We start from the raw sequence: 12,310 nt of genomic DNA, 5'->3' as shown, positions 1-12,310 counted from the left end.
TTTAACAATATAAATGATATAATAAAGATTTGTTAAAGTTGCTAGGTCATTCATCATAGTGGAGGTGAATATTTGAGTAATATATTGTAAATATATACCAATTAATTATTATATATTATACTAGTGGACCCAACAGATGTTGTCCTGTACACACGTCTAAACGTCGATCCAGCCGTTAGCAGGAGTTCACTAACATACACATGAGCAGGAGAATTATATTATATGGACAGAATTGAGAATCTAAACCAATGTCAAATTCACTGAAACAAACAAAAAAATCATCAAAATCGGTCCAGCCGTTTTGGAGGTAATTCAATTGTGAATCCAAACCATTCTCGAATCCACCTGAAGACACACACCAATCTCAAATTCACTGGAACACACAAAAATATATCATCAAAATCGGTCCAGCCGTTTAGGAGGTAGTTCAATTTTGAATCTAAACCATCCTCGAATCCCCTTGAACTCACACAAAAAAATTCATCAAAATCGGTTCAGCCGTCTAGGAGGAGTTCAGTGACATACACACGCACACAAGAAATATATATATAAAGATAAATACCCTACGCCACCCCTCTACTCGCCTCACACTTCACACCGCTAGACTAGCGCCACCTCTCAGATAGCCGCTCCTCACTTCACTTGACTTATACAATCTTAATATATATATATTTCTTTTATGCGTCTGTTGTAACTGAACTCGTCCTAAAAATCTGAACCGATTTTAATAAAACTTTCTGAGTGTCTTCGGGTGGATTCGAGAATGGTTTAGATTCACAATTGAACTACCTCCTAAACGGCTGGACCGATTTTGATTATTTTTTGTGTGTTCCAGTGAATTTGAGATTGGTGTAGACTCTCAATTCCGTACATATAATATAATTCTCCTGCTCATGTGTATGTTAGTTAACTACTCGTAACGGCTGGACCGATTTTTCAAATTTAAGGAGAGGACAATGTGTGTCGGTTTCACTAGTATTATATAAACATTTGAGGCTATTTTTCCATACAAACGTTTTTTACTATTTTCTCCTTGTTTTTTAATCCTAGATCTAAATTAATTTTAAATAAGATCAATATCATCAGTATCCGGGTTCTGTTTTTTGATAGAGTGTGTCTAGTGATAGAATGTTAGCAGCGGTGGTTACATAACATCAGGTAACCCGTACGCTCGTTTGTCCTCTCTTCCATGAAAAAAAAAAGACGAAATAATAAGGAAACAAAAAATATTATTGCGAGGAATGAAATTTCTCGTTTTTCTTCGTAGGTTTTTTTGCATATCACCAAATAGACCACCAGCTGAATACGGCCATAAATAACACCATTTATAAACTAAATTTAATCCCATAAAATTTTATAGCGTAAATATAAATTTTATTTATTTTTAAATTTCGCACGAATTGCTTTATTTATCAGTATAAAAGTACTAGCTTTTATGTGGTTAAAAAGTTTATCACTTCAGAACTATTACAATTATTTTACATTAAATAGTCTATCTCTCAGAAAAATCAACTTTCATCCATAATTTCAACCACTGTCTTATGAATTTTCGATCAGGTCACGCGTCCTGACACGAGTATAACATTTTATACCCATCCCAAGAAAAGTGCTCAACGATACTAAAGAAGATATCACTGTAAAAAATTGGATCGTAGTTAAATTCTATTTTTACTGGCCTACTTGATTTCGTTAAGTTTTTATTATTGACCGTATTTCCTAGAACTGTCATGCCGAGCTAATTTGGCGGACGTATACGTTGTTTTACATCATCTATGCGAGTTAAGTTGACATTTGACGGACGTCACACTTATACTATTATACTACCTAGTACCTACTCTACGTCTAGAATATTTACAATAAATATTTATGTATTATTGTTAGTTTTACTACAAAAATAAAAAAAAAATGAAGTGATTCAAATTGTAGTCCTTAATATTATTCTCATCCGTAGAAAAATATCCAAAATTGATTTTCAAACTGACAATACAAATTATCGTCATGGAGCAGATACAAAGTGTTCCAGTCAGTTTGCCTATCGTCCAAGTCTACCAGCCGTCGGTATCAATACATCCATCACTTAATACGCAAGGGAAAATGTCGTATCAAGACTCGGAACCCATCCAAATCCCCATGACGCACAATATATCCAATCATTTGCTAACACAAAATCAAACTGTGATATCATGTCAACAAATACAGTTGCAAAACGTACAGACACTCCAGGCTCAAAACCAGGTGCTACATAATGATATTAACCAGCAATTGCAGATTACCTCTCATGTTATTGTGCCACAGCCTATATACAAGCAACATTTGCTGACTGGTACAGTACAGCATCAGTATTATGGACAGTATGTTGAATATCTAAAAGAACATCTAATAACTAAGGTTGAAGACACACCACATACTGAGCAACTACTGGAACAAGAAACTGAGTGAGTATTAACTTTATTTGAGACAGGCAAGTTGATAAATTCCATAGTTAGTTTCTGACTAAATAGCTTAATTAATTAATTATTAAAAATTAATACCTCTAAACCTTTAACTCTTCCGATTATTTTAGTAGCATATGGGTGGTGAATGATCCATTTCCAAAGATTTAAAAAAAAACTATGAACACTTAAAATGAAGTTTATTTCTTAGGCTTCCTAATAGGCTTTTGACTATTTGCTTAAATTATGCCCCAAGTACCATATTGGTGGTTTACCATTCAAGGATATGTTCTGTTTTTCATCTCTTTATAATTAGAAATCTACCTAAATCTATACTTAATATTATACAGCTGCAGTGTTTGTGTGAACGCGCTAATCTCTGGTACTACTGGTCCGATTTGAATGATTCTTTCAGTGTTGGGTAGTCCATTTATCGAGGAAGGCTATAGGCTATGTTTTTTTTTCAAAATTAGGGATCCATTTGTAACACAAAGTGTAAAATCGAAAACCTATTTTTGTGTGCGCTGCAAAAACTATTGACAATAGAACAAAATGATGTACAGGCTATAATATAGGCAATATTTTATTACTTATAAAACAATCGCGTGAATTATACTTTATATGGCAAAACAACGTTTGCCGGGTCAGCTATAATATATAAAATATATCTGTTAAATTGCCTATATAGTTTGTTTGTTTATTAGTATTGTAGTGAATAATAATTAAAATAGCAATTTTTGCTAATCATTTTGTGTTCTAATCATTGTTTGTAGATGTTAGTTTTCTGGTTCTCTGTTTATTATAATTCTGTACTGTATATATATATATAGTTCAGAATATCTTATATAAAATTCTCATGTCACAATGTTAGTTACTTCACTCCTCTGAAACGGCTTTACTGATTTTTACCAAATTTTATATGCATATTCAGTAGGTCTGAGAATCGGCTACTATCTATTATTCATCCCCCTAAATGTTAAGGGTCCACTCCTAAATTTTTTATTTTTTTGGACATAATTTTTTCTTTTACTAAAATACATACAACCCTAAAGTATGATAAATTTGGTATGTCTGAGAATCGGTTGCATCTACTATTTACACCCCAAAATTTTTTTTATTACTTTATATAGCAATACAACATTTGCTGGGTCAGCTAGTATATAATATATAATTAATTATATTAATTATTAATTATTGGCATTATTAAGTACTTTAACAAAAAAATATCAAACTGTTCATACTTGCTCTACTTTCGTTGCATATTATTTATTATTATTATTATTATGATTTCGGGATTAAAATGCACTTAAATCTATTGTTCTTTGCATAGGTTTCATATTTCTTTTGTTTTAATGTTCGTGTTTAGTAATTTAATGTTTTACTGTAGTAAATTAGGGTTGGCATTTGAAATACGCGTTTCAGATTTGGGGTTGTTGAGGATTTTTTTTGGAAGAGGAGGACAAATGAGCGTAAGGGTCACCTGGTGTTCAGTGATCACCAACGCCTACATACTCTTATTACAGTATAGAAATCACAAGAGTGTTGCCGGCCTTTAAAAAACAAGGAGACTTTTGATTCACTTTAGCTTTAAGAATCAGTGGGTGGCTAAGAAGTACATAAGGATTACTTTCAATGTGTAATGTCTATTCTAACACCTCATTAGCATAGAAACAGTTTTTTATTTTATGGAAAAGGAGTACAAACGAGCGTAAGGGTCACCTGGTGTAAAGTGATCACCGCTGCCTACATACTCTTGCAACACCAGAGAAATCAAAAGAGCGGCCTTTAGGGTACACGCTCTTTTTAAAGGTACCCAAGTCGTATCGTTATGTAAACACCGCACATGGTAGGATTGTTTTTTTAGTAGTCCCCCTTACGAGGATCCCCCTTTCAAATGAAAGCCACCTTACGCAACGAAACAAAACGTCATTTTGCGTTTACATGACTTTTATCGGAGCGATGTGTGCCGCGGCGCGGGAGTGGTCGGCGAGTGCCAGAACCGAATCGGGCTTTTTATACTAGTACCAAAAACAAAAAAAAACATTCGACAAACACCCAATCGCCGGTTTAAGTTTAGACTGTTGATCACAACGCTCGATCTGAGCGGAACGTGCGTCGGGCTATCGAGTGCCAGAGCTGAATTGGCCCTTATTTACTAGTATTATTTCCTACTTTGACACTATTTTAGTCTAAAATGATTTTTTGTAGAGGAGGCTTAACAATTGGGAGACTCCTTTGCACAGGATGTCGGCTAGATTATGGGTACCACAACGGCACCTTTTTCTGCCGTGAAGCAGTAATGTGTAAACATTATTGTGTTTCGCTCTGAAGGGCGCCGTAGCTAGTGACATTAGCTAAGTTTTACAAATTTACTTCTAGTCACCAAAAGTTTTTCATAAGCTGGAACGAATGAACTCTATTTCCAGCGTATGGCGAGTCCACAAGAACAACACAAGTAAGCAGTCTAAATAGTGTTGTATTTAATATATAGCCTCAAAATAAAGGCAGTGGAAGGCTCCTTGCCATCGGATGCCGGCTAGATTATGTGTACCACAACGGCGCCTATTTCTGCCACTGTGTTTCGTTCTGAAGGGCGCCGTAGCTAGTGAAATTACTGGGAAATGAGACTTTATACCTTATATCTCAAGGTGACGATCGCAATTGTAGTGCCGCTCAGAATTTTTTGGTTTTTCAAGAATCAGCTGAACGTTATGCCCCTCTCGTCTCTAATTTTTCTAAAAAAAAAAGGTTTAGCCTCAAAACTTTGCTCATGAATATCTCGTGGTAACTATGGGGTTCTCATGAGGGAGGGGACTTACTGAGGTTAGACCGCCCTTAAAATGACATCAAAAAGAATTCTAAAGGAATCAATTTTGAGAAAATAAATGCCTTTTATGCCTTATATTAATGCAACTCCCTAAACAATTTGTTTCAATAGATATATTCTAATCGTCTTTGCTGTTTGTTTGTTTTTTTTTATTATCTTGAAATATTTTATGGGGGGCAACTCAGAGTTGGTCTGTATTTTTGGGTTTCAATGTTTTACGAGTGAAGGTTCCATTTACGGCCGTTCCCAATATTCAATCTATCTCTTACTTTAGATACAAATCGTAACTATCGTTGACTTTTCTGTCCCAATAAACTTATCGACGGTAACTCACCTTATCCGTACACGCTGTCTGTCAATGGGACGACGTATATATATCGCTGGTAAGCTATAGCTTACCAGCGATAGAAGTTTGTATGGAAATTTCTTTTCTCGCGTACCAATATAAGGCGACAAGAATGACTTATCGGATATATTGGGACAGGTTCATATTATTGACAGCTAGTTACTGACAGTAGAAAGTAGTAATTCATCCCCATCTGTAGATAGTATTTTGGGAACGGCCGTTAGCGTCACGTAGAGATGTCAACCAAGTACTACTACTTCATCTATCATTGTGTCCCGACAGGCTGTTAGAAACATAAGCTTAGTATACTAGAGTAATTGACAAACACTCTCCTCATTACGGAGAGACTTAAATTTAAAATGTTCATGTGTGCTGGTTTTACAGATGTGTTAGTGAGTTAGTGAAGTGTGTAGTATTTTGATTTTGGCCGATTCCTATGGACAAATATTGATAAACGGCGTCATATTCACGTATACAATATTTTATTTTCTTAAATGATTATAATATTAAGAAAATAGTGTTTACTGCGTATATAAAATGTAATATTTAGTATTTTATAAATACGAAAATAACTTGCGAAATGTTTCTTAAGTTAGATTATCGCTATATGTAATAACTCAATTTAATATAGAATAATAACGATAAATACACTTAAATTAAAAGGCGGTCCAATTTGGCAGGAGACTAAATTGTTTCAAAACGATTTCATAGTCTTCATATATTCCGTCTCTTTCTCACACATAGGTTTTTATGTAAGGATAGTTATATCACTTTCACACAGAATTCATCTATAACGGTAGTATACTAAGTTTATGGTTAGACATGATTGCTGCCAGTCGACACAAAACAGTTGAGGCGTACGCTTGTCTTTCTAATCCCATATAAAAGGTATAATTATTATATATTTAATTTCAGATCTTCTCCGGCTGATTCTTGTGTTGTTGCAAAAGAAGTCACAGTCAAGACGAGGCTGCGAAGTGATTTTTCAAATCCTAACAATTGGGCTTGCAATATACGAAAGTTGAAACACCAGAAGGGCGAGGCATACATAAACAGAAGAGGAAAATATGTCCCAGAGAAACATATTCGTAATACTAAAGACTGTCTAAAAGCATGTCGATACAAATGCAATGAGAGAATTAACGATGCCGACAGACACTCAATATTTGAGGCGTTTTATTCCTTAAATACTAATGAAAAGAAACATTTCCTGCTGAGTACAACGGAGAGACACCAAGTGAGAAATACAGAGACCAAATATGAGGGCAAACGTAATTATACATTTAAATATTTCTTTGTAATACGATCTGAACGCCATGTTGTGTGTAAAAACTTTTATTTAGGGACTCTAGCAATATCTCAGAAACCAGTGTATAATGTGCATTTAAATAAATCTGATCTCAACTTACCAAAACCGGATGGAAGAGGGCTTTCAGAATCCAGTGTGCATGCTGTACCAAATGAATTAAAAGACCGCGTAAGGCAACATATTATATCGTTTACAACAATAGACACAAAACCTATCAAGCAATTTTCACGTAGAAGACAATATCTAGACTCAAGTTTTAATATTAAATATATGTATACATTGTATTGTACTGAGTGTACGAAGGACAATGTAGCCCCTGTTAAGGAGTCTATGTACAGGAAAATATTTCATGATGAATTTAATTTGTACTTTAAGAAAAATAAGGCAAGCCTTTGCGGTAAGTGTAAGGAACCATTGAAGAAGTCTTGACATTTTTAGACTTGTGAAATAAATTGATATTTATATTTTCAAAGGATATATTAAAAAATAAGGGATTGAGTTCAGTAATCTTATATATAGATTGCTTTGCAATTGAGCAACTGTTAAGTTGCAAAATATTTATACTCAGTGAGAGTTTTAAAAGCGAATCAATGCTGTTGAAATGTGATATGAGCTTTTTTGAATTCTATGAATAAGTGAAGTTGAAAAATAAATAAGAAATATATATAGGATATAATCATTGATTGAGGATTTGTCTCCGCGGTGCTCCAAGTAGATACCGCATTACCTAAGAACAATAGCTTTTTTATTACGGCAACTATTAGATGCTTGTGTGCGTGGCATCTTGACACTCAATGGCATCTTACAAATTTTGCAACATACGCTTCGTGTTATTTTAAATTGAAATAAATAAAGAGTTTCGTCGTATTGGCTTTGGTTGACACACGTGTGGTGTTTTTCGGAGTGTTATTTTTGTTGAAAAGTGGCCGGTTTTTGTGTTTACCTATTGTTTATTGGTGGTCGTATAATTTAGTGTGTTGGGAATGGAGGTAGAACCCCCTCCAGTTCCACCAGACCCCGATGGGTCTAGAAATACGTCTCGACAGGCTGCTTCAGAAAGCGGAAAAAATCCCCCTAAGCGTCGTAACCAAGCACACGCCTCCTTCGTTCGCTGAAGGCCCTAAAGGTTACAGTAAGGATGACAAAGGTCCGTTTATAGTTCACGTGTCCAGGAAGGTCTCGGCCCATCTGCAGGCACATCCGTGCCTTGAAGTTTGGACTGTTCCTACACCAAATAAATGCACGCACATTGTTAAGGACGGTATTAAAAGTGTTGGCCGCAACAGAGTAAGTGTCGAATTTTCAAACGCTCAAGCAGCTACTTTCTAAGTAACCAAATTTTGACTTTGACAAAATACAAAGCAGTAATTCCGACTTTTAACATTACTCGGATGGGCCTAGTCCGAGTTGTCCCTGTAGACTGGTCTATGGAGGACTTTGTCGAATCCCTGGAACTGCCGATTGGCTGTGGCGAGGTTTTGAAAGCCCACCGCTTAAACCACAGGAACATTATTAAAGGTATTGTCGAGTTGATAATGAGTCGAGCCCACTCAATCGGTTGTTTTGACTTTTAGAGGCCAGATGCTTCCCTCAAAAATTTTCTCATTTTATACATCCCTCCCCGTTGAAACCTATAAATTCCCGACTATTCAGTGCCTGAACTGCTGTCGTTTTGGCCACGTTAAAGCACAGTGTAGGTCTGAGCCCAGGTGTTACAGATGTGCCCAGCCCCACACAGGCGAGTCCTGCGATGTTCTAAAAGAAAAAGCTTCCTGCTTGCATTGCTCAGGCAACCATTTTGCGTCGGATAAGGACTGTCCAGAGTTTTTACGCCAAAAAAACATAAAGATTATTATGTCTCAGGATAATATATCGTATTTAGATGCATCGGCCCGTTTCCCCCCAGTCCGCAGGTCATATGTGGAGATGACCAGGGAGTTCTTCTCCTCTCCTACATTTTCCCGTTAACTCTTCCCAACCTACCAACTCATCTCAACTCAGCTCCAACCCTAAAAGATCTTATCGGGAGACAATTATTCGTTCTCCTCGCCCCCGTACCCCCTTAGCAAAGGGTTACAATAAGCAGGCCCATGACGCTATTAGCAACCCTCTTCCCAATGGCTGTGCTCTTGGCAACAGCCAACCCGACTTCCTTCAATCCCAAGGAAAAATGTTAGAAGACCTTTCGTCATTGCTCCTAAGCATCGTTGCTCCATGCAGCGAACTTCCATTACCGACCAACGTTGTTCAAAATCTAACCCGTCTTTTTAATATCTTGAACATTGGCCCCAACAGTTCTTCTGCAATGGAACTGTAAAAGTATCCGTGCTAAGAAATACGATCTTATATCATCAATTAACCTTCATAGCCCTGTTATAATTGCCATCTCGGAGACATGGCTGAGGCCTGGAGCCCGATTTCGGGACCCTGGTTTCTTGTGTTTGCGGGATGACAGGGATGATGGCTATGCGCGTAGTGCGATTTTCATCCGGCAAAACATTTATTTTTCTTCTATTCCTATTCCCCCTCACAGTAATCAGATTAATGCTGTTGCTGTGAGAGCTGAACATATTTCCTTCCTCTCTTTATATATTCCACATCCAAGCCCCTCCCTTATTCCAGAAATTGAATCTATTCTAGCTTCTCTCCCCAGTCCCAATGTGATTATGGGTGATTTTAACGCCCACTTTGTGGGGGTGTTGCAACTGTGACGACTTTACTCTGTCGTTTGTTGATATCTTTGAGGATATAAATTTTTGTATATGCATATAATGATGGCTCTCCGACCCCAAGAGTTTACCCCAATCAGAACCAGAAATCGGCAGTAGATCTATCCCTTTCTTCAATTTCCCTTGCATCTCAGTTATCCTGGCAAACTCTTCCTACTACCTGTGGCAGCGACCACTTCCCTATTATCCTTACTCTAAATAATAGGTCAATTCCTCTCCCCAATCCTAACCCCTTACAAAAATATAAATTGCAGAACGCAGATTGGTCTCGCTATGCTCAAACCGTGGATGATTTGATGGATTCCCTTCCTTATCTTCAGTGTGATGGTAACGTCTTGACTTACTGTGAACATTTTGTCAAATCTCTTTATTTCTTTGGCCGATTCCAACATTCCCCGAAAAATCTTTCTGCCTTCCCCTCCCTGGTGGGATGGAGAATGCAAAGACTTGTTTAATGAGATAGTAGCAGCAGAGAAAGAGTACGCAGCCCAAATGATAGAAGAGAATTTCATGAAATATAAGCGTATTGATGCTAAAACTAAAAGGATGGTATGAAAAAAGAAAAAGCTTGGCCTGACTAAGTTCTGTGAATCACTTAACCCCAGATCGCCTTCTATTGTTTGGCTAAACATAAGAAGATTTCGCAGAACCCTTAACTACTCCGATCCAAACTCCAACAATCCATCTGAGTGGCTTAGTACTTTTGCTGACAAACTTGCTCCACCGTATGGACCCATCAGGACGATTTCCCTCTTTCTACACCAGCACCCATAATGTCCAAAATGGATGCTCTCTTTTCAGAGCTTCAGATAGCTCTTGGAGGTCTAAAAGATTCACCCCCTGGAGAAGATGGTGTGCCCTACTCTTTTTTAATGAATTTAAATATTCCTTTCTAAATTTGATTAATGGTTTTTTTGAAAAAGGAATAATTCCAGATTCATGGAAGTCTCGAATAGTGATCCCTCTTCTCAAGCCTGGAAAAAAAGTATCAGATCCCAATGCATACAGACCTATTGCACTGTCGTCCACCTTAGCAAAAGTTACGGAGATCCTCCTTAAGAACCGACTAGAGTGGATAATGGAAGGCAGAGGAATGCTGGCCCCTTCACAGTTCGGTTTCCGCAAGGGCCTCAGCACTGCAGACAGCCTCAGTATACTGACTACAGACATTCGAACTGCCTTTGGTAAGGGGTGTTTTTATCGATGTAGCCTCTGCATATGATAATGTACTTCTTCCGTTGCTCTGGCAAAAACTGCACTAGCTGAGTGATAGTGATATGTAACCTGCTTTCTGGCAGGTCAGTTATAGTAAAACACCAGTTTTCCAGTCTCCCACCCAGATGAGTCTGGAAAGGTCTTCCCCAAAGCTCTGTTCTCAGTCCTCTGCTATACAGCATACTACTCAGGATCTACAATTGTCTGTTAATAGTTTTTGTAACATCTTGCAGTATGCTGATGATATTGTCCTTTATCATAGCTCAGGCTCTATAGAGGAAATATCCCAATGCCTCAACTCTGCTTTGTATTATTTAGGGTAATGGCTCTCCGACCACGGCCTATCTTTGTCAGTGTCTAAATGCCAGGTAGTTGTGTTTACAAGGAAGAGATGTATCCCTACCTTTAGCTTTAACTATGAGGACCACGTCATCAACTTGGTAGATAAGGCAAAGTTCCTTGGAGTTACCCTTGATTACAGACTGAACGGATTGGCTCATACCGAATATGTAATTAATAAATGTGAAAAGGGCATCAAGGTTCTATCTATTGGATAGTTTCCGTAAGTTTACTAATCTCCCTCCCTCTCCCTTATTATCTTTATCGATGAGTCCTCTATTCTCCACATCATATGAAGCCCTGGTTTTCAATCCTTCCGTCGTTACTGATCTTGGTTTGGTCAAAGGAGCCCCGGATACTAATTCGAAATTTCAATGCTTAGTTCATCAAAATTGGTCAAATCACCTTCTTATCTACACTGATGCTTCAAAGATGTCTAGGCAAAGTCGTGTTAGCGTAGCCTGCTGGGTCCCCCCAGCTTTAAAATCATTTTACAATTCAAATGTCCTCCTGAGTCTTCGGTGTTTACAGGGGAGGCCGTTGCCTTATTAGAAGCAATCCTGTTTACCCGCTCTCATAACCTGAATCAAAATGTTTTTTTTACTGACTCCCTTAGTTCTTTATCATCCATCAAGGAAAATCCATACCGGAGTAAGTTAAGACAACCAATTATTCTGCAGATTAGGGAGGCTCTGTTTTCCTGTCATCCAAATGGAATAGATGCAACACTTGTCTGGATACCAGGTCATTCTGGCATTGCAGGCAACGAAACAGCAGACTCTTGTGCTAAAGCTGCTATACAAGTAGGTTCCTATGAACATTTTAAAAATAGTTCCCAAGATCTGAGAAAAAACCTGTCACATAAATTATCCCAATTAAATTCATACAAAATTTCCATTCATAACGTGTCTCTTCAATTCCACTCGACATTGGCGAAATAATTTGCGCCCGACTGGTGCAGCCACACGCCATATCACAAAAATGAATGAATGAAATTAATAAAATTCAAAATACTTACTGATGATATGTGATCCCAGTGTCTCTTTTATTTCTTGTAGTATTATTTTTACAGTTTTACCACGCAACGCAGCAGTTAAGTTTCAATTATTACAT

The 12,310-nt window shown here is 37.3% G+C and overlaps 1 protein-coding gene across 1 annotated transcript; it reads left to right on the top strand.

Annotated features, from left to right (window-relative positions):
• The first annotated feature begins 1,478 nt into the window (after positions 1-1,478).
• LOC126964618 (uncharacterized) lies at positions 1,479-12,228 on the top strand. The gene is made up of 2 exons (XM_050807802.1): positions 1,479-2,435; positions 6,521-12,228. The coding sequence occupies exons 1-2, from the start codon at positions 1,999-2,001 to the stop codon at positions 7,341-7,343; spliced, it is 1,260 nt and encodes a 419-aa protein (XP_050663759.1). The 5' UTR covers positions 1,479-1,998; the 3' UTR covers positions 7,344-12,228.
• The last annotated feature ends 82 nt before the right edge of the window (positions 12,229-12,310 follow it).

This window comes from Leptidea sinapis, chromosome 5 (assembly GCF_905404315.1).
Source record: "Leptidea sinapis chromosome 5, ilLepSina1.1, whole genome shotgun sequence".
Taxonomy (NCBI): domain Eukaryota; kingdom Metazoa; phylum Arthropoda; class Insecta; order Lepidoptera; family Pieridae; genus Leptidea; species Leptidea sinapis.
The sequence above is the reverse complement of the archived record's forward strand: the minus strand, read 5'-3'. Positions and strand labels throughout refer to the sequence as shown.

Bases quoted from the DNA above. Each gene is read 5' to 3' on its own strand.
- LOC126964618 (XM_050807802.1), top strand. From the start codon at position 1,999: ATGGAGCAGATACAAAGTGTTCCAGTCAGTTTGCCTATCGTCCAAGTC. The intron at 2,436-6,520 runs GTGAGTATTAAC...ATTTAATTTCAG, and splicing joins CTACTGGAACAAGAAACTGA to ATCTTCTCCGGCTGATTCTT.